Source organism: Lepidochelys olivacea (assembly GCF_965140295.1).
Source record: "Lepidochelys olivacea isolate rLepOli2 genome assembly, chromosome: 11".
Taxonomy (NCBI): domain Eukaryota; kingdom Metazoa; phylum Chordata; order Testudines; family Cheloniidae; genus Lepidochelys; species Lepidochelys olivacea.
Window position 1 is genome coordinate 38,663,033 of NC_140421.1, and position 23,557 is coordinate 38,686,589.

The window sequence follows — 23,557 nt, forward strand, 5'->3', positions numbered from 1 at the left end:
CCGCAGCCGGCAAAGAAGCTCCCTCGCTATTGGTGGAGCGGCGCGGAGCATGATGGGAAATGTGGTCCGTTGTCAAACGGTAAGTGTGAGAGGGGATTCAGAGTAGCAGCCGTGTTAGTCTGTATTCGCAAAAAGAAAAGGAGTACTTGTGGCACCTTAGAGACTAACCAATTTATTAGAGCATAAGCTTTCGTGAGCTACAGCCCACTTCCTCAGATGCATATGAGGGGAGCGACGGCAATTGGCGCGGGGCCGCGGACCCCACTCCTCCAGCCTGCCCGCCCACAGGTCCCCCGCCCGCCGGCTGAGGGGAGGGGCGCTGCTGGCTGCGAGGCGGTGTTCGGGCTCGCCCGAGGATGGGGTCGTGGCCAGCCCGTGTTTCTAGCGTCCCTGTGTCATCAGCGGGTCGCCGGGCCCCTGCAGCTCAGTTTGTGCACACGGGGGAGCGCTGGCTGCTCTAGCCCGCCGTCAGGCAGGCTGCCCGCTTGGTGTGCTGCTAGCCGCCGAATGGCGCTGGGTGCCTTGCTGAGGTTGCGTGAGGCCAGTAGATTTGCTTTCAGATGGCGCCTGCCAGCCCGCCCTGTTAGCAAACGCCCCCTCCAAAGGCTGCTATGGGGTGAGGGAGGCTTCTCGGCCAGTTCATCAGCACAAATCCAGCGGCAGCGAGGACGCTGCCTGGGAGTTTGGGACAGAATCCTAGAATACCAGGGTTGGAGGGGCCCTGAGGAGGTCATCTAGTCCCACCCCCTGCTCAAAGCAGGGCCAATCCACAATTTTTGCCCCATAGCCCTAAATGGCCCCCCTCAAGGATTGAACTTGTAAGCCTGGGTTTAGCAGACCAATGTTCAAACCACTGAGCTATCTCAGTGAACCTTGTGTAGCCCGTGCAGCCTGGTTAGAGTGACCTGGCTGTCCCTATAGAATAGATAAAGCCAAAGATATTTAGTAGTCTGGGGCGCTGGCTCATGCAATCCTGCCTCTTTAATTATAGAGGGAGCATTCCATAAATGGTTCTCCTTCAGTGCCCTTGAATGAATGTTTTTCCTTTCATGTAACTGGCACTGAGTTTAGGAGAAAATTGCATTTTTCCTCTTTTCCTCCATTTTGTATGCAACAGGATAAGCAGAGGACACTCCCCCCCCCCCCAAAAAAATGACAAAAATAGTCCTCTGCCATAGCATAGTTCTTCCCAGGGTTGTTTAGTTACTCTTTCTAAAATTTAGTTGTATTACTGTTTATTTTTCCTTTTCCCTGCATTGTCCAGCAACTTGCCAACATAACACCTCCAGTTTTTCAGGATCTATATGCAGCGAAGAGGCTACTTGAATGCGTTGTTGACATACCAATAATAAACATATATTCTGCTGGTCCCTCATTGTCCCAGAGGAGAAGCTGGATCTACCTGCAAGACTCAGAAAAGTCCTTTAAAACAGGACTTAAAACAAGATGCTTACTCAGTTGACTCTTTTAGACATTAAACAGTCTACCTGTACCACACAATAACAGCAAATGATTATTTAATCACAGCAGCTAATATAGAATGAACACTATTGTCCTGGAACAGGTACAGAGATGGTTCTCTTGCTTTCTAACATTGTGCCTTGTGTTCTACTGTACTTTGGGTAGGAGGTTAACATGTTTGATTCTTATCTTACAATTATTTGTATTTTTCACAATCCCTAGGAGCCCCAGGCATGGCCAGGACCCCATTGTACAAAGCTCTATACAAACACCTACTTTGAAATTTTAAATTAATTTTATTTTAAAATACTTTGGATACGTACTACAAAAGTCATATTTTACTTACATTAAGCAACCCTTTCTGCATCTTTTTTCATTTAATTTCACTCAAAGTGGCAGAACTGACTAAGTGACCTGTAAATGTTTGAGAAGTTTTTACCTCTGAAATAAAATTTTAAATGGTTAAACTAAATTGCATGGCCTCATTTTCTTCTCAACTGAAGAAACATGGTGTCTGTTTAATGTCTATACAGGTTCAAATACAGAGTCCATAGCTGTGATGTCTACCTACTTGCCCAATGATTTTTGCTATTACAACCAGAAATAACTTTATCCTTGAAAATTAATTTTTTTTCAAATTGCTTTAAGGTTTGTGTGCAGGTAAAACTGTGTATAATGCAATCCTGGGAGGTATAAACAGGGGAACCTTGAGGAGGAGGTAAGAGGCTATTTTGCCTCCATATTTGGTACTGGTGCAACAGCTGCTGCAATACTATATCCAGTTCTGGTGTCCACAATTAAAAAAGGATGTTGATAAATTGGAGAGGGTTCAGAGAAGAGCTATGAGAATGATTCAAGGATTAGAAACCACACCTTATAGCAATTGAGCTCCAGTCTATCTATTTAGCATAAAAAAAGAGAAGGTTAAGGAGCAACTTCATTACAGTCTATAAGTAGCTAGATGGGGAAAATGTTTAATAATTGGCTTTTCAATCTAGCAGAGAAAGGTATAGCAATACCATAGCTGGATGATGAAACTAGAGAAATTCAGACTGGAACTAAGGTATAAATTTTAACAGAGTAATTATGCTCTAGGAATTTTGGGAAAGTTCTTGTGTTGTATAGCAGGTCAGACTAGATGATCACCTTTTGTCTTTGGAATCTATAAGACAAGAAATGGTTTACTTATTGTATTATTTCAGTGACTCTCAGAACTTAGGCCTGCTAGTGCAGGCAGTAAGAAAAACAATGGTTTTACTTGTAAACTGAACACATTTGTTGTTCAAGAGTTTCCATAATGCCATTTGTACATGAGGATTTTCCATATGTATAATTTTAAATAAGGTCCAGATAGAGGTTAAGATGCAAACCATTTTTTCCTCATGTTTCAGTAACTTTTATTGATATATTCATTCTGAAATAAAGAATATGAAAGTGGCATGTGTGTAGGATACCTCTAGAACTACTGGAGGTATTATCCAGACCCACAAACTTGTTATTGTATGCATTACTGTGACCTCAGGAACCATTTCCTTAGTGCTGATCTGCATCCATGTTAATGATGGACATTTTAAATCAGATTTCCTCTTATTTTTTTTCCTCTTGGGAGTTATGATAAACAATAGACCAAGCAGACCAGTCACCTCATTGATCTTACAGTGTGTTGATTAGAAGAGAATGAATTACGGTAATAGTCAATAAAATGTGCAGGTTCTACTTGATGGACAATTCAGATAGTTCTCAGTAAAAATCTAAACATTCTATCTACCCAGTGGATGTATTCCTTCATTCTCCAGTTTTCCTGGAAATCAGAGTAACAGGAACTACAAATAAAAAATTGTTCATTTAATACTAAATTCTTAATGGTGATTAGAGCAAAGAGTGCATTCTCCCAAGACAAACTCCAACACTTTGTCCCCCATAGTCAGGCTGCAGAAGGTGGGGTACTAGTGAAGCACCCACACAACTGAGGGCCGGCCTCCATGTACCTTCTGCATCATGCAAAGGTCCACACACTGGTGCTGAATGCATTGGTATGTGCAGGAGTGGGCATGGGAGAGGCCACCAGACTGAGACTGGGATCCAGTGGCCCAAAACCCCTATACAGGCAGGCACTGAGCAACCGCTACTTCAGCCCCTAGAAGAGTTAGCCTAACAAGCACCTATAGGGCATTCTCTGAATCCATCCATTTCTTGACAAATGCTATTTTGGTTGCTTATAGAAACTTCAGCATAGGCTTACACACTCAATATGTCTTAAATGCATATGTTAGATCAATTTGCAGCTGCTAAAACTTCTTCTTTAGAAGAAGAATATAACCATTTAGGACCTCAAACACTTATGGGGGTGCTTAACTATTACTGTGAGTAGTTCCATGGATTTTAATAGAAATACTCAACAGCAATAAAGTTAAGCGCCTGCGTAAGTGTTTGCAGGATCAGGGCCGATCAGGTTAATAAGCCCTTCGGTTTTCTGGCTAGTACTGTCTGTTGAATGTTTGATTTTTAGGTATCACTCAGGGGTTCTCAAACTGGGGGTTGGGACATGATTCTCCCCTCTTCTCCCAAAAAAAGGGGCTTATCTTTTCTTATGTTCCATTTTGAAAGCACTATTTACAGCCTAAGATTAGAGCTGACAGCTCTAATTCGTAAGTAAAAACTGTACATTTAGTAAATTACTAGTGTGGCAAGGCACCTGTTTCCCCTCACAGGGTCAGCATTTCCTCTTTGGCAGTCGATGGGTGGGAAGGAACGAAGGGGACTGGAGTAAATCAGTCCTACTCCAGAGAGTTTCTATTCCTCACTTGGGTTTTATTTTTCTCTATTTTACAAGGTGGGCCTCATGGATGGCCCAAGGAGCACTCATCACCCAAACCAGACAAACAAAAAGGGAACACTCTGGAGTGTTGCCTTTTTACGCTTACCTCTGGGTGCCAGTCCTTCCCCAACAGGCAGTTAGCTCAATTGCTTCCCCTATAAGGAGGCAAGTGGCCTTTCGCTCAGGAGAAGACTTTTCTCTTTGTAGTCACTTGGCTGCACAGAGGCAAGAGACAAGCTGCAACAAGGCAAAAGAGGGATTTTAAGAGGTCACAGGCATCCCTTAATTGGGCTCAGTATCCCTTGCTGGTCTGAGATGTCCTTTTCCCTATGAGCTGAAGAGGTTGTTTACCATTCTATTGCTGATATACCTGCCTTCCAGTACTCTTGCAGCTGTCTGGTCTGACTTTGTCACACTAGCTAATCTTTGTAGCCGGACTAATGCCAGTGACAATTATGACATGTAAAATTAATGTTAGGGCTGCATTTACTAAATCATGGTGTACCAGAAAGTCTGTACATAGATTTCTGTTAGTAATGTTACAGAAATCATTGCTTTGATGGGTGCTCTTTCTCTTTGCAAAGATCTGCTTAGCAACATCAAGCTCAGTTATTACCTAATGTTTGCTTTGATAGGTAGGTGTAAAGAAATCATGAACATTTTCTTAGCTACAGTTGAACTTTGATTGTGTTTTTAAGTTACTGTCAAGGGTGCATAAAACTTAGGGTAGGCTCCATTTTTGTCTGTCTTTATAAATCAAAAGTTAATGAAATAAACAAAAAAGTTTTTGAACTTAGTTTACTTTCTGCTGAGTATGAAAACATTTGATTATGTTCAAAAAAAAAATCACACACCCCCCGTTTCTAAAGTTTTAACCTACTGACCCCCAAACATACTGTTTTCACACATGTATTGTTTCCTCTTTTCAACTCAAGCAGCTAGTCAAAATTCAGGGCCCTGGGATCATTCCAGATGGAAACAGAAATTGGTGGAGCCTGGTATTTTCTTTGATGCAGTCTTGTTTATTTACAAGGAATATACAAAGTCCTTTGTCTCTGAATATAGAAGAAACCAAGAACAAAAGGAATAGTGACTTAGTTTACAGCCCCCCCAAGTCTCTTTAGCCAACACAGATCCCTCTCAAACTTTTTCCAGGGTCATATTTCGCTTACAAGTGCCTACTTGCTTTTCTTGCCTCTCCCTGTTCTTGCCTGTCTCAGTTTGTGTGATCCTTTCTTTATCTCTTCCCCCCCCCCCCAAAAAAAAATCTAGTACTCAACCACAAGCTCATTGACAGATTCACACACCTTTTGTCTTAGCTAGGGACTTATGCTTTCAGTTATATTAATTGAAGGGTGAGTTCACACTTGTCAATCTCAGTGGGGTTTCAGTTTAGAACACTAAATTAAGACACAGTTCAGATATATTCTTGGTTATTTCCCCTAGCAATTGCATTTACTGAAAAGATTGTACAGTATGTTGTACTTTATGTATACTATTACATGACTTCAAAGACCAGATGTATTTCAAATTAGGAAACTTTTAAAATGTTCCCCAATAGGCAGAAAGAAGAAGAGGAAAGTCTTGGACTCTCCAACAAATGGGGAAAATTTCCTCCGGAAAGTGACAGTTTTTCAGAGCACATATTAAGGAATCATAATGTCTCCTAGACTCTACGCTGCTTGTTGCTAGAGCTAAGAAAGCTGCTGTAGTTTAATTTATTATTGTGAGACCCTTTTGTATATAGAATATTTACATGAACTAACATTTGCTAACTAGAAATAAACCTGCCTTTATCCTAAGCAACTGTAGAAAGCCCACATTCCACAAAGTCAAGATGTGCCAGCAGTCCTGGAATACTAGCCAAATGGAGAAAATACTTTACTGAAAGCAACCAGGATAAGTTTGGTTTAAGCAAAAGTAGTTAATATATGCAAGGGTCTGACAGGTCCAGCACCACCCCTTTATGGCAGGGGTGGATAAAGTGTCAGGGCCTCACCACTCTTAAGTTCCCACCCCCATCCCTTTAAGGCCCAATGGCCAGTTTCCCCATGCTCACCCCTTGGTCAGGGTAGCAGGCCCTAATGGCCAGAGTCCATGCATCACATCCTGCATATCAGGGCAGGGTGGCCCAATGGCCAGAGCCCACAGCCTTCCCCCTCTCAGGCAAGGAAGTGTATCCCAATGGCCAGAGTGGTAGGAGGATTCAGGCCCATCCTCTCCACTAGATCACAACCCAGGGCTCACCTATTGGGAGGGTTACCCCTCACACTTAACTCAGCAGGGATCCACCCGCAACATGCCAAGCATCGGTGCAGCTTTAACATTGCTTGTCTCTAAAGTTCCCCTGGCTCACTTCCTACCCTCAACATCATGTTCTCCACTCCAGGGGGGACCCTGGTCCTCCAGTCCATCCCCTCCTGTCAAGGCCTCTGTCTGGGATGCTGGGTGCATCGCAGCTTGGCCGGCTCCTGGAGCATTGGTTAACCCTCCTCAGGAGCTGGTAGTGTGCCTCCTTCTCCTCTGATAGTGAGCCCAGACTGAGCAGCTTTGCAGGCTTTTATACCTAGTCTCCAGTTGGAGCAAGCCCAGCAGGGCTTCCGGGGCAGGGCTTTCTCTACCAGGAAGGAAGGGTTAACCCCTGCGGTACCAGTGCGGGGCCACTCTGCCCTGTCACAAAAGGTCATGGCTGCATAGGTGAAAAGGACCTGAAGAGAGTTTGTCTTTTCTGGTACAAAAGTGTACCACTCTGCAAGCCTTTGTGAGGCTCCTATTGAAGGACAGAGCACTTCACATGGATGTTTCTGGGAAATAAATTTCACCTTTGTATGATCTCACTCTTGAAAATACTAAAGAGAGCCCTGAAGAGTTGCATCTGTGAATGGAGTTCAGCCTGGGCAAATGGAGTTGCATGGTCCCCAGGCAGTGGAAAAGAATGGCCTGCTTTGACCCATTCTTTACCATATATACGCTACAAGTGTACAGAAGGTTAATAAAATGGTCCCACTGTGCTCTGTATGTCAGCAGTCATTCTTCTAATAGTTTCAAGAATGGCAGATCTGCCGTCACAGAAACAAATTGTGGTATGGCTGGAATAAGACAGGCTTTATTCCTTGTTTGTAGCTGCAGAAAAGCATCTCCTGAGATCATCTTGTACCTTGACAGGTGCCAGGATGCTGTAAACCTACTTGCTGTAAAATAGTTTTGTTAACGGGGCAACAGTTACTGAATAATAACTTACTTGAGCTCTTTTATCTAAGTACTAGAATCAAGATGGCTGCTAAAGCACCACTGACTGTCACGTGAGATTTAAAGCTAACTAATGTTTCTAAACCAGCAGTACATATAAAAGGCAGGAGAATGGGGTTATTATATTTTTCTTCATACTAAACCCAAATGTCTTTTGGAGAATTGGTGTTTACTGTCGGCACCATGTCTACCTTATGAGGGAGAGTTACTCTAACCTTTGGAGAGAATAATGATTACCCTAATTATGCTATATAATTACTTGGGAGAGAGAGATTTTCAACCAACATGGAGGACATGAATCAGGATTAGTATCTCATTTATATGACTGGTCCACCTCTCAGGCTGCTTCAGAGCTAGAAGCTGTTGGGCTCCGCATGAAACAAAAAACCCCAAATAACAAAGGCTACTTTGGGACAGCTTATTTGCTGAATCTGCAATTTCCATGTCTTGTACATCCAAGAAGCTGGAAAATATTTATTTCTGAATTATCCTGAAATTTTATTTTTTAAGAGGATTTTGTTAGAGAAAATGTGTTTGATATCATGTGGTACAAATTGAAATGGACCATTCAGCAGCACTAATATAGAAGGAGAAATTGTAGGAGCAAATGGGCATTGTAAATCATGTAACACTAATTCTACTCAGAAACAGAGCACAGAGAAGTCAGAATCATGATTCGGTACTTTATTGCTTTCTACATGGCTCAATGAAGCTAGGAGCAATAAACAGGCTCAGATCTGAATCTACTAAAAAGCATCTAAAAATAGACTCTTAATAGCTAAAGTAAATGAGAGATGGCAGTGGGTAAAGAAGGTCCTTTATGTCCATTTAAATCATACCTTCTTATTTGTTAAATCTACTTGTTATTTTCCACGTGATTTCATTGACTGCACATCATAAGAATATGTTTGACTATTAAAGCTCTCTTCAGCAAAAACTTGAAGGTAAATAGGTTTGACCAAAACCTCCACTGCTTTTTCAGCTTGACTTGAAAAGTCCAGTGAAGTAGGGCACCAATAGGGAAGGGCACAGTGCCTTGTGTGTAGCTGCTTTTGTTTCCAGAGTTTAATTCTGTAGTTTCTGTAACATTGATCATCTGATTATCATGTGGAGACACTGAATATAAGTGGGTAATAGGGATTTCAAGCAATTTAGGGATTTTTCAATGTGATTCATAGATGTCAGGGAGCATAAGCCTGTTTCAGATAAAAGGGAGTTTCTAATAATTGAGTCTGTATTGTATTCTGGTGATAAAGTAATGAGTTGTTATCATCTGGTGACCTGATCAGATTTTAATTCACAAGTCTAAAGTGTTATGGTCTCCGTTAACAGCTGGAGAGAGAATATTGGTTCTGACTACAAAGTCACAGCACAAGTTGGTATAATACATTTTTCCTACAGGAAACCTCAGTGCAGCTGTAACGCTTGTGTTTGTGACTCTAGTATGAGATTCATTGGCAGAGCTGTGTGGAGTAAGCTTGCTAAGTCCTGGTTGTGCCTCTGTCCCATTTTTATAGTCACTAAAATATACTAAAGTTGTGTACCATTATCTCTCTACAAATATATATAAATATTACACACACAAAATCTTTGTTAAAAGAACATTATGAAGACTGCACAATCAAGCACTAAAAATTTAGCAAATGCCAGAATTAAGGCTGCTTGTGCAACGTTAATTCAGCCCCTTTGTGCTTTTTCATTATGATGCAGGCTTTAATTACATGATCACATACTATTGTTTCCAAAGAGTGCCTGACTCATACAGTGCATAGGATAGACAGTGCTCGCTTAATGAGCATCTATGAAATATTTTGTTTTCTCCTCATTGCTCAGTGTGTGGTTTTAGGCCTTTTTATTTCACAGTCTTCTAACCAGCTCAGAACACAGAATTATTAATTAATTAATTTTCTCCTTTTCTATGGCACTCATCATTATAATAGCTGAGTGCTTCACAAACAAATAATTTCTCTTCACAATGTTTCTCTGAGATCAAGTGGGTATTATCCCCATTTTACAGATGGGGAACTGAGACACAGACAGATTAAGGTCAAAAGTATCCATTCATTTTTGGACCCCATATGAGATGCCTAGGACCTGATTTTTCTGAGTCCTTAGTATTGTATAGCACTTTATATATTCAAAGTCCAGCTCCCATTGACTTCAGTTGCAGCTGTGAGAGCTCAGCACTACTGCAAAGCAGGCCAAGGGTTTCAAGTCAGGTACCCATAAAATGAAGAACACAAATTAGTGACCGCCTTTGAAAAGTTTGTTTTAAGTGACTTGACTAGCATCACACAGGAACTATGCAGCTAGGGTGACCAGATGTCCCAATTGTATAGGGGTAGTCCTGATATTTGGAGCTTTGTCTTATATAGGCGCCTATTACCCCCATATTACTGTCCCGATTTTTCACACTTGCTATCTGGTCACGCTGTCCATGGAAGAGACGGAATCCCAACCTCAGGGCAGCATTCTACTGCCTTAACCATCAGACTGTCCTTTCTCTTCATGCAATACCTTGCCTCATTCCCTACACAACTTCCAACTTCTGCAACAAATGAAGCAGGGGTCCTACAGACAACAACCATCACTAGCCAAGCCTGATTCATTTTAAGTAAAATTTCAAAACAAGAAATCAAAATATTTTGTTCCATTAAGGTCAATTTGCTGTTTTTCAGTTTTTTCAATTTTATTTTTAAAATGTCAAAATCAGCATGTTCCTGTGGAAAGTTTTGATTTTGATGAAATGGCATTTTCCAATGGAAAAACATTTCATTGGAAAAATTTGGAACCAGCTCTAATTCTAATGTATACATGAAAGGAAGGTGAATTAAAGTTGCACAGGCAACCTTAATTTTGGTATTTTCTACCTTCTGAGTGCTTGACTTTGAACCTTAATAATGTTCTTTTAAAATAGTTCTGTTGTGTGTGATTTTTAAAAAGCAAACTAAAAAAACAGAAATTCCATCATGTGGCATCATACTGACACCCAGATGGATCTTCACGCGGGATTGGAACCTTTAGATCCAGCACACAGACCTCTGCTGCTTAAGCTAACGGAGTAACTGATAGCAGTAGTAGGTTGTTTTCCTCTGTGTGGACCAGCACTAGAGGAGGATGGGACACTTTGCTTTTAGGTTTTACAGATATGTTGCTGGCAGAAGAAGAATGGTGAGACTCAGTAATTTTGGGTTTCATTCTAGGCTCTGGAGGGGAGTGTGCTCTAGTGGGCACAGAATTTTCTGCCCCTTCCCTTGCCCCCCACCACTTCTCCCCCAAGCATGACTTCTTCTGCCCTATTCCCTCTAACCTGTCCTTGTCCCAGTCCTTTCTTTTCCCCATCCTTGGCTCTTTGTCCTGGTCCCATTTTCCTCATCTAGCCAGTCCCACTCTCCACATCTCTGGCTTTGCATCCCAGTCACAGTCTTCTTGCCAAGCAAGTCTTAGTCTCACCCCTCCAGACTCCCCATCCCAGTACCAGTCTCCTTGCCCAGCTATTCCCAGTTTCCCCCTCCTGGCTCCTCCTCTGATGTGTTCTGTCCCACATCCTGCCTCTGGTCATGCCCTCCTATTCCACATTCTTTGTCCCCACTGGATCCTAGTCCCAGTCTCCCTTATTAGGCTCATCATCCAATCTGTGCTTCCCTAATTTTCCAGTCTCCTTGCTCAACCAGTCCCAGTCCCCCTACCATCTAAACTCCCAGTCCCACTTTCCCTCATCACCCAATCAGCCTCCAGCCCTCCCCCTAACTCCAGGCTCCTTGTCCCAATCTACTTCCCCCACCTCCCCCATAGGTCCGCTTCTTCTTCCTTCTGCATTTGAATGCAGCAGCTTCCTCCTCTTTTGTTGCCTGAACCAAATGGAGGGGGGAGGGGGAGTTATTAATAGGGTGACCATATAGCAACTATGAAAAAATGCGACAGGGGTGGGGGGTAATAGGCGCCTATATAAGAAAAAGTCCCAAAAAACGGGACTGTCCCTATAAATACGGGACATCTGGTCACCCTAGTTATTGAGAGTACAGTAGAAAAGAGCAGGAGAGACAAAGGTCCCCTGCTCTTTATTCTGTGCCCAGACCTGGCATGGTTTGCAGGAGGCCAGAGTTGCAATTACAGGGAAAGTCCTGCTCCTCCCTGAGCTGTAGCATGCTCAGTGCATAAAGAATCTAAGAAGTCCCTTCTGAGCATGTGTGAAGTACAATTTTTCAAAAGCCTTATAACTTGGCCAAATTTAGTTGGATTTTTCACAGAGATGGCAAAAGGAATATCCGTGACACTAAGGCCGCCTCCTGCTGAAGTTTAAGTCCCTGCTCCAAAGCATGGGGTAGCTAGAGCTTTTAAAACAGAAAGTCACCAGCATTTTTTAATATGGGTAAAACAATGTATTTCTCCCTAACCCTGTTCTCAGAAATGGTGGAACCATTTTAGCTGAAATTTTCCAAAAAAAAATATTCAGCCTGAGGCAGACACCCAGCATGGAAAATTTTCAGGTTTGACAAACGTATAAACCATTGAAAACAGGGTCTTATAATGGGAAATGGTTGGCAACCTTACACAGGACTGGTAGCACATAAAAAGAGCTGGTAAGGGGAGGCTGGATGGGTCAAGTTTCACTTCTGAATCCAGCCAGGATTGGTAAATGACTGCAAGTAAATCAGTTGGTGGTTTCTGTCTAGTAGACGGGACCAGATCCCCAAAAGCCCTTCCTTAGTCACGTCTGTTGGCATCAATTGGATTCTGCGGGCAATCTACACAGAAAGATCAAGAACTCAGTGGCTATGAAATGTGATGTGCCCTCTCATTCTAGAAGTGGTCTCTCAGAGCATGGCTGAGGCACAGTGGCAAGGCAGTGTGGTAAAGGCTACTCTAGTGTGCCCCTGCTGGACCTTTTTTAGTTCTTTAGGGATATCAATTTCAACAATATGAATTCACTTGAAAAATAACCCAAAACCTCAAAAGCTAGTAATCAGTTTAGGAAATATTTTAAAGAAATGTCTTAAATATCCTAAATGTGTCATCTGGTGAAGAAAGATATTACATTTATTTTTTAAAATTAGAGATGGGACTGAACCAAAGTCCTCTATCCAAAACATAAACTTGGATTTGAATTCACTGCTTGAACTTCTTTCTAGAAAGGACTGAATCCAAGCACCTTGAACTTTGATTTAGGCACAGATTTCAACCCCACCCTATTCCCCATGTTTGGGAATATTGGGATCTGCTGTTTTAGGATATGTCTATACTGTGATTTAAAAAAACCCCATGGCACTGAGTCTCAGAACCTAAAGTCTAGCTGGCAGTTCTCAAACTTCATTGCACCGCGACCCCCTTCTGACAACAAAAATTACAACACACCCTTGTGGGGGGGGGGGGCCTAAGACTTAGCCTGCCAAGCCCTGCTGCCTCGGGTCGGTGGGCCAAAACCAAAGCCCAAGGGCTTCAGCCCCAGGCAGGAGGGACAGGGGCGTGTAACCTGAGCCCTACTGCCCAGGGCTGAAGCCCTTGGGTTTCAGCTTTGGGCCCCAGGCGGCAGGGCTCGGGCTTCAACCCCAGGCCCCAGCAAGTTTAAGCCAGCCCTGGCGACCCCATTAAAATTGGGTCATGACCCACTTTGGAGTCCTGACCCACAGTTTGAGAATCACTGCTGTAGCCTGAGCCCAAATGTCTAAACTGCAATTTAATAGCCCCCAAGCCAGTTGCAGCCACTTTTATTGCAGTGTAGACATACCCGTAGGGTCCAAACCAATGCTTACTGAAGTTAATGAGAGTCTTTCTATTATTGATTTCAGTGGGCATTGGATTGGGCCTTTAGTTCTGCCTATTCATTAGGTACGTAGATCAGATTTAGAGTTTTGGTTCAGGTCCACTTTTTGTTTCCTCAGAGAAAGTATATATTTAAACATTAAAAGCCAGCTTCTGCAAAATATTACTTGTTTAAGATCTGCTATCCCTTTATTGCATTCATGTTAGACTATACAAAAGAATTCAAGGATGCAGAAGGTTATGCTTGAGTTGCTTTGGCAGAATAGACTGCATAGCCCCTGCTTTATCTTCTGAATCACTCCAGTCAATACCATCATTATTCTGTGTTAATTCATACTAAAAAAATCCATCCTCAATGTGTCCTCAGTTAACATGGTATCTTGTGTAAAGATATAAATGATTATTTTTTCAACTCTTTGGGAAAACTATCACTTTAGAAAACAACCTGTCACTAAAAGTATTTTTTTAATTTATGTCTGCTGTTTGGATTTAATCACAATTTAAAACAAGTGCCATGCTAAGTAATAAATACAGCAATATAGCCACATTCTATTTCAAATTAAAATGCACAAATTTAATGACTCTTCTGCTTAGCCCAATTAGTCATGAATTCTTTCTAGACTTTATAAGGGCAACACTTAATCAAGCATACAAATTACTAGTGTCCATCCTTCAGAGAAATGAACTGTGTTAAAATTCAAGCAAACATTTTCCAACTGTTCATACAAAGGGTTGCATAAGACAGTCATTGTGTTGCCACAAAACTTTCCCCATGATTTGCTGCTGATCAGCATATACTTCACCTCTTTTACTCCAATTAAAAATTGCAAACAGAAAAGCTTTCCAGCGCTAACAGACCCACGTGTCTCCTTATAGATGTGGAAAGTCACATGTTTCAGGAATGGCCAGACACCCCACTCTGGTACAATATAAAAGCAATGTCAGTCATTGTCTCTCATTTTTAATAGCTCTCCTTTCATGGTTCTAATTTTGCCATTAGGAATTAAAGATTACAGGGACTTTCCTTTTGGTATAGTGTAACCGATAAAGATGGATCTCCTTCATAGTAATGGTGTGCTTATAATTCAGCATTTACAGAAGGATTACAGGTCTTACCAGGACTTTCTAAATTTCATGTCACAAGTAGGAGATCCCCGGAATATATTTTTAATTTATTTTCCTCTTTGGTTCCAACTTAACCAAGTGGTTGGTACTAAAATGATATGGGTGGCAGTCATTGGAGATTGGTTCAACCTCATATTTAAATGGTAAGAAGTTGTGTTTCTTTTAAAACTTTGTATTTTTTGTGACGCAGGTTTTTAGCAGCTTCAAGATTACAATACATCCTGTAACCTATAGATTTACCTATGTAGTTTTGCCTTTTAAATATAAAATACAAAGTGTTTCAAAATTCAGGTTTAACAAAATGAGGATGTGTTTACAGTGACATTTTGGTAAGCAAAGAAGAGCACAAACAAGCATTTGTATGATTTTTCTAACAATAAAAATGTTCATGTATAGCGTAAGGTGAATTATCATGCTTTGTTTGGACCTTTCTACTCAGAGATCTTTTTATTGCATTTGTATAGTATGTACTGTTCTCTTTTTCGTTAGGATTTTATTTGGCCATCGTCCATATTGGTGGGTCCAAGAAACAATGATCTATTCCAATCAATCGAGCCCATGTCTTGAACAATTTCCTATAACATGTGAAACTGGGCCAGGTAAGGCATGTTTGTGGCTTCAGTGTTGCACATATTGTAAGTATTACTTCAGCAAGTAGCAGTCAGTGATAGTGATTATACTGTAAATTGATATACCTGCTAAAAATCAAGTACAATATGCAGGCACCTGAGCATCAAAACACATCAGTAGAAACGTAACAGAGAACCTAAACATTATATAGAGCTGAGACTACCTGGTCTGCGTATTTTGTTTCAATGTCTTTAACCTATGAAAGGCATCACTTTAAAAATTATAGTTATTACAGGTAGCAATGCTGGAGGACTGCCCTTCCAATAATTACTTTACAGCCCCAGAAATGCTGAATCACCTGTGTTGTAAAGTCATTCTTGGAGGTAGCTCTGCTGCAAGTGACAGCAACTTGCAGAGGTTTATTGAAGGTAAGTAGAGCCCTAGATTTGTCCTCTTCAGCATATCAAGTGAACAGGTGAAATATTTTGATATCCAAGTATATATTCAAGTAAATATTGCCCAAGAGCACTCCAGATTAGAACAGGTGACTCTTATGGAGTTTGAGGATTTCTGAGCTACTGCAGCAATTTTTAGGGTCACAAAAGTAAAACAAATTTGTGATCCCTGCTCTGATATTTAAATCTCGAATCCCTCTAACCTTCTCCTCCCCGAAGCTATTTAGTTTTTTTTTTAAAAAAACAAACAGCCACCTATGTTCTAACTAAAGGGAAGCCTGAGTTATCTGTTCAGGATAGAACACCCCACTTCCCTCAAAGCTATAGGCAGGTACAAGAGAATACACCATAAATGTGAGATATATAGATATAGATATTCCATTGGATTGTTTCACTGAGCACCCTCTCTGCCTCTGCTTTTACTTCTTTGTTAAGTGGAACGTAAATCCAATGAACTTTCAAATCCATGAAGTTTGAAATTAAACAAATTAAGCTCAGACATTCCTACTCTAGACTGGATTTTACATGTTTACACAGCTTTAATTATGGCTCTTGCAAAATGGATTTTTTCCAATATATGAGAAATGTGCCGTAATTGTTATTAATGTGCTTTGTGATTCTACCGGCTTTCATATGGATAGCAATGCTGCAATTTTACTCCTCTTTGTTAGCAAGATGCTGCATCATAATTTACTCTAATTTTGAAGAAGAGATTTGAGCCCTTGTGATTGACCGTTTGTTTACTACTTTATGTGCGGACCTGCTATCAACTGTTAGGGTTGTTCTCTGTCTCACTTGATCATGAAATCACTTGGGGCTCAACCCAAGGTGCTAAGAGCTTCCCTCAGCTCCTTTCAAGTGACTTCAGAACTGAGGGCACTCATCCCTTGCAATATTGAGACCTTGGTTGCTTACCAATTAGTGTGTTTCCACATGATTCATTGGAACAGAAGGCCTGTTTCTTCCTGTTTAAAAAGAAACTATTTCTATTTTATTCAGTATGGCCTTTTCCAAATTTGTTATTTAAAATGTTTAAATATGTAGTTTAAATGAGAAGACTAGAGCAGCAGATGTACACTAACATGGATATTTAAATGAGCAAAGTAGAATAAATAGTGAACAACACAAGGATCACAGATAGCTTGAACTAAAAACCTGCATCTGGACAATCTCAAACTTTGGGGTAGAAGTTCTGGAATTTGAATTTGGATCTAGGTCAGAATTTTGCAGCTGGCTCCAATGAGCTGAACCAAAACCCTCGATCCAACCCTCTCACAAATATTGGTGGAGTTTCAAAATGTGGATCTAAATTTTGGACTTTAGGCCTATCTCTAATAAACCACATTGCATATGGGTATGATAAATACTTTCAGATGAAAGGACTGACAATAGCAAGTAAAAAGTGTTTTTAAACACTGAAATATGAGATCATAAGTTGGTTTACCCAATAAAATGAATTCTAATCCGCAATGTGTCCTCAGTTAACATGGTATCTTGTGTAAAGATATAAATGATTATTTTTTTCAACTCTTTGGGAAAACTATCACTTGAGAAAATGGAAAGTGCCATGCAAGTACCTTTTGAAAGAAAGAAGGAATGAAGGAATCATGATCAAGAATCTCCTAGCCAAGTCCAGAAAAGGTGTGTAGATGGCATAGAAATCAATGTAATTTTCCTTCTTAGATGCACTTTTCTACCTTACCAAGCTATCCCATACCTTTGTGAACTACTTCTGAAGGGACTGGTCACAACATTTTCTCAAGTGACAAAATGATTTCCACTGCCTACAAAATAAGCCCTACAAACTTTTCTACCCTTCTGACTGCACAAGAAGCCACGTTGCATCATCTTAACACATACAGAGTCAGATTATCTGCCCTGTCTGCATCTCCCCTATTTGGGTTTTCCTGTGGCATGATGGAGTCCCCAGCGGGGTTAGAGCCAGCAGAGCCAGCTCTAAGCTATTTCTGCAGCCCCCAGCCCAGAGGGCATGCTGGGACTGGGGAAGGGTGTGTCAGAGGTAGTGATGTGAGGAGCAGGAGTGGCAGGAGCACAATGCAGTCCAGTTATACTCAATGGGTGCATGGATTTGGGGGACCGTTCTGAGCTGACACATGTTAGAGACACCTTTAGGCAGTAGCCTCTGTACTACTCAAGCCTGCACCAAGCTGAGGACCAGTGAGAACTGGGGAGCCATAACCTCCCTTCACCAAATGTAAATCTAATGAAGCCGAGAGTCTGACCCCTGGTATCTGCAGAGAGAACTGATATAGTAATTTTATGAATTATTTCACTAGCAGCATTCCATTGGAATTAGAGTTTTGGTCAGCTCCACCAGATGTGGGTGAAATCCTCTGCATCTCCACACTGCCTTCAGTATGCTTGAGAATAGCTTCTGTTAAATTTGGGTAAATATCATGGCACATAATAAAGCTTTCAATATGCAGAAGTTTGTTTATATTGAATCCCCCATTTGTTGCACCACTATAGAGTACTGTTAATTAATTCCAAAATGTTATAGCATTATTTCATGAGAAGGGATCTATTGAAATCTTTTCCCATACCAATTTTCATTCAATTTTCAACACTTTTGGTATTGTGTCAAACTGAGCATAAATAAGCCCCTTTCTTCCAACATAATAGAAAAGACTTTTCCCCGTTCTTTTGAGGGTCTACAGAAAATATGGCTTCTTAACCGAGGAAACAGATAAAATGACAATTTGGAAGGGCTATCTGAAGTCTGAAATTGCTCTATTGTATTTTACAATTTTTTGATACAAGGAGATCATTCCCTGCATCTCCCATATTGCAATATACACCTGTCTTCCATCTTAGCTGTATTCTGTATACTTTGTGGCTCTGTTCATATCAGCACTATTATACAAAGTGCTTTTGCTTTCTATCCTAGGAAATTATCAGACTAACATAGAATTACTTCCCTTATGTTATTGTAAGGGTAGGCTGCCTTCCCAATATCCATCGAATCAATGTCTGTGAATTGTGCCTGACATGCCACAACCCACCATAACTGGGGTTCTAGTATTCATAAATCAACATCAAGTTCAAGAAGTGTCAACCTGCCCTCTAGTGCCATTGCTTATGACATTAAGCTTGTTGTTGCTCCAGATGTATTTGTAGCTATGGCTATAGAGAATGCTTTATTAGGCACCATAACTGGAACATATGCAATGGATAAATCCAAGCCTTGTGTCACCTTTGTTTTTTGCAAAAATCAGATTCATTAACCTATCTAGTTAGCATATTTTCCTCTCGGCATCACAGCTCATGTTTAACTTAAGGTCTGTGAGTTATCTGCTGCTTTTCTTCTGATAAAGATCTGGAGATCCTGTGGATAACTTTTCTGGAGACTTCATGTAGACAAGACAATCTGACCTAGCTTATGAAAAGCCATCAAGGTCCCTGTAGGTTTTTCATTTTTTACTGTTTTGGGTTCATTAATTGTTTGAATAACTGACAATGATTCTTTTTCTATATTCCAAACTTGTATTAATGATTTTTAAGTTAAAATATTCCTTTTTTCTTTTAACAGGAAGCCCATCTGGCCACGCTATGGGATCTTCTTGTGTCTGGTATGTAATGGTAACAGCAGCACTTAGCTACACAGTGAGGTGGAAAGATGAATCCACAATTACACTGCACAGGTCAGTCAGTTTCTGATATTCTGAAACCTTTATTTTGGTGGATTTGTAGATTTAGTTTAGATAAACATTATTATAGCAAATATTTGTAATTCATTTTTGGCCCACTTGACTTTTAAATTGTTAACATGTCTTCATTCTTATTGGTTTTGGACAATGAATTAGAATAGCAGTTCTCAAACTGTGGGTCAGGATCCCAAAGTGGGTTGCGATCCCATTTTAATGTGGTCGCCAGGGCCCAAGCCCCACTGCCCGGGGTCGAAGCTGAAGTCTGAGATCTTCAGTCCTGGGCGGCTGGGCTCAGGTTACAGACCCCTAGCCCAGGGCTTCAGCTTTGGCCAGATTGCCCACCTTGGGCAGTGGGGCTTTGCCGCGCCTCTCCCTCTCCCCCCCCCCACCCGCATGCGCTTGGGTGGGCTCAGGCTTCTGTACCCCCTCTTGGGGTCACATAGTAATTTTTGTTGTCGGAAGGGGGTCGCGGTGCAATGAAGTGTAAGAACAGCTGAATTAGAATATAGAGAAGATTTAGACTTTTCCTTAGGATGACATCTAATTAACTCACTGCCATTGCATTAACACAGATCTGAACCTGCCTCCTTTAAACACTATGGGAGTGAGACAGGTCAATAATGTTGGCAATCCTGATTTATATTGAGTGCCTTTCTTTGTCTGGTCTACTGGTTATTGCATTAAATTTACCACTTTGAGAATGGTCATTCATATTTTATTGTAAAGAAAATACACATAATATTGGCAATAGACAGCATGTTACTCAGTTTTGTGTAAAGCTTATGACTGGTTGGACTTTTTACCAAGGTTGAAAGGATTGTTATTTGACTTCATGGATCAGGAGTTTAATTATGCCTTCATGGTGAAAAACACATGGAAAAATACATCTGCCACTTTAGCTTTCCACTGATATCTTACAGCAAAAACAAATGGTTTCAGAGTAGCAGCCGTGTTAGTCTGTATTCGCAAAAAGAAAAGGAGGACTTGTGGCACCTTAGAGACTAACCAATTTATTAGAGCATAAGCTTTCGTGAGCTACAGCTCACTTCCTCAGATAGTGAGCTGTAGCTCACGAAAGCTTATGCTCTAATAAATTGGTTAGTCTCTAAGGTGCCACAAGTCCTCCTTTTCTTTTAGCAAAAACAAAGCATCTGATCTTAGATCCTACAGTATTAGTGTCTGATCCTGCAGTCTTGAATCGGGCAAAATTCCATTAAAGTAAATGGGATTGCAAGATCATACCATTATGCTGACAGTTTTATTTCAGTATCTGGCTCCAGGTTTTGATCATCTGTCTCTACACTGTTGAATTTGTACCTCTGGCTGCTACAAATATGGGACCCAATTGAATGACGCACAATGAAATATAATATTTTGGATTTTTTAAATTTCATGTATACAATTTCTTTTTCTTTCATAGACTTACCTGGTCATTCCTCTGGAGTGTGTTTTGGATTATTCAGATCAGTGTGTGTGTCTCTAGAGTATTCATAGCAACACATTTCCCACATCAAGTTATTCTTGGAGTAATTGGTGGTAATATTGCTTATTCTTACTCTTTGCAATATAAATACATAATCTGAACATTTGTTTTAAGTTTAAAAACAAGTCAAAGTTAAAGGCTTTTTATCCTGAGTCTCTAGAGCTGCATGTGATGTCTGGGGAGACTAAGGGTTTGAATATATTGTTATTATTATTATTTTATTATTTTATGTATTTATCATTATGTATTTGTATTTCTGTGGCATGTAGAAGCCCTAATCATGGACCAGGAGCCTATTGTGCTAGGTGCTGTACAAATACAGAACAAAAAGAGGGCCCCTGTACCCAGGAGCTACAATCTTAGTATAATATAGCCTTTGGGTAACATTTTCAAAAGCACAAAAGTGTTTTAGGAGCCTAGTCCTTCCCCCCCCTCCTTTTTTTTTAAAGGAACATAGACACCTCGAAGCCTGAGTCCCGTTGATTTCCTACGAGGCCTAGGCTCCTAAGCCCCAGGTCAGTTGTAAAAATGGGATTTAGGCACTTTTGAAAATGCTTCCTTTAGTCACTGTGTGATCTCAGAGTGATTGGCACATTAATTCCAGGGGCACTCCGTATGCTACTTTCCATGTGCAAATCAGCATGTTTAGCATTGAGCCAACAGTTTGAAGCTACTGGGGTCCAGCTCCGTTCCTCTTCATAGCCAGGAAGGGGGTGAATGAGGAAAGGGAGAGAGATGAAACACATCTCCCCCGCCAGCACTATGAAAGAGGGAAGGACCAAGAGCATAGATAGGCTTGATTCACCCCTGTGAGAGTAGGGGGTTGCAATCTGCATCCCTTTCTACTCGTGGGGTAGCATCTGAAGAGTATGAAAAAGGAGAGAGAGAGAGAGAGAGAGACTGGCCTGTCTGGGTATGCTAATGCAGGGTTTATTAGTGAAAAAGTACACGTCTCTTCTGAAACTGTGGATCTTAGCATTTAAAGTAACGAGGTAGGCCCATTATTTTGACTTGGCAGTTTTGGAGATGAATGAGGTTTTTGGGTGTACTATAAACATGGAAAAACCATACATATTCTTTTTTTTTTTAGGAGGTTTAGTTCTGCTTTTTAAAGGTAGGCCCTAGAAAGCAATTCTTTTTCAATATCCAAGAGCGCAGTGCCCACTTTAATATTGCATTTCTAATTCCCAGGAATGCTTGTTGCTGAAGCATTTGAACATACCCCTGCTATCCAGACAGCGAGTTTGAGAACGTACATCAAGACAAATTTGTTTCTCTTCATCTTTGCTCTTGGCTTTTACCTGCTTCTCAAACTTATTGATGTTGATCTTCTATGGTCCGTTCCAAAGGCAAAGAAATGGTGTGCCAACCCAGACTGGATAAACATTGACACAACTCCATTTGCTGGACTGGTGAGAAATTTAGGTGCACTCTTTGGGTTAGGTCTTGGCATTAATTCTGAAATGTTCATCATGAGCTGTAAAGGTAAAAATGGATATAAGACGAGTTTCAGGCTACTGTGCATAGCTGCTTCTTTAGTTACCTTGCAGCTGTTTGATTTTATCAAGTTACCCACACATACAGAGTATTTGTTTTATGTTCTTTCTTTTTGTAAAAGTGCAGCCATACCTCTTACTGTAGTTGCCTTGATTCCATACTGCATACACTTATTAATGAGGCCAACTGAAAAGAAGTTAAATTAGATAAACTTTCAAAATAGTCTGAAAAAAGGTGGGTGCATTTAGATACAAGTGGCATTCTGTAACCCTCCGCAAAGGTAATTATTTTGGTACTCCATTCTGAACAGTGGTGGGTGTCACTATGTGTTTGATGTGCTCCCGGTAAGTCTCATGCCCAAAAGCAGTACATCCAAGAATGACACTGCCATGTCAGAACCACTGGTTGGCTTGCATTTTGACTTCATTCCCAGGATTTACAATGCAGTATGGCTGTCTACACCACTGCGGGTATGCACATGTTTTGATGCGTGTTGGGATTAGCCAAAGCTTGTAGATTTTCTAGTTCTTGTACACTTTCAATTAGATGGTGCTTCATCTCCCATATCATCATTCCACTTTCCATTTTATATATATAAATGCTGCATGTTAATCTGCTGGAAAATTAGGTGTGATAAAATCACACTAATTTAGCTACATGAATACAGCCATGTAGTGTGGTGAAGTCCTGCATAGTTTGCCAAACTTTAGATTTAACTTAGTGTTTTCTGAGTGAAGCATCTTCTGACTGAGTCAGGAAAGAAGAAGAAATTATTTTTAGAAAGATTCATCTGAAACAATGTAATTTCATTTCTAGGGCTATTGACAGAGCAGATAACTTTGTACTGACATGTTGCTTTTTGTATTTTTCTTTTAAAAATAGCTAAATGCAAAATCTTGAAATGAAAAGGCAATAAATTCTATTTACTAAAACTATTATACATTTAACTTTGTGGAAACTTATGAACATAGCACATTTAAATCAGTGTTATTTGGGTATGCATCTGCACAGAGTAACAACTGCAGAAAGTCATACAGTGTGAATTCATGTAATCTCAACACACATCCTAGTGTGTTATGCATGCTCCTGTCTTTCAAATGTAAATCAGTCTAATAATCTCATTTAAAGAGTACCAAACCAGAATCACTATTTAGGGGTGCAATTGGTTATGGTAATTCTTTGTTGACATACAATGAAAAAGTGATTCAAGAGTAAAATATGAGACGCTTGTATGTGGCCACCTTTGTTTGCCCAGCCACAGAGATAACTGTTATTATAGTAAATGTAACAAACTCATTTGTGAATTGACTATGCTGATTAATTTGCTGTTGTAAATATATAAAGCCAATTATATCCCTTTTTATACATTTTAATGCATTTCTATCATTGCACAATGACTTTCTACAATTCATACCCCATGTAATTTCCAGGTGCTATACTTTTTCAGAGCACAACTGAGCTATATTGT

At 40.6% G+C, this 23,557-nt stretch overlaps 1 protein-coding gene across 2 annotated transcripts; it reads left to right on the forward strand.

Annotated features, from left to right (window-relative positions):
- Positions 1-7: 7 nt before the first annotated feature.
- G6PC2 (glucose-6-phosphatase catalytic subunit 2) lies at positions 8-22,295 on the forward strand (the record flags this gene model as incomplete). 2 transcript variants are annotated; one of them, XM_084642754.1, is made up of 5 exons in its annotated part: positions 8-79; positions 14,906-15,015; positions 18,992-19,103; positions 20,530-20,645; positions 21,784-22,295. In XM_084642754.1, 5 exons carry the CDS (start codon positions 60-62, stop codon positions 22,293-22,295), a joined length of 870 nt encoding a protein of 289 aa, XP_084498880.1. The 2 variants fall into 2 exon arrangements, with proteins under 2 accessions (XP_084498880.1, XP_084498879.1); XM_084642753.1 differs by lacking the exon at positions 8-79 and adding an exon at positions 14,342-14,559.
- Positions 22,296-23,557: the final 1,262 nt, after the last annotated feature.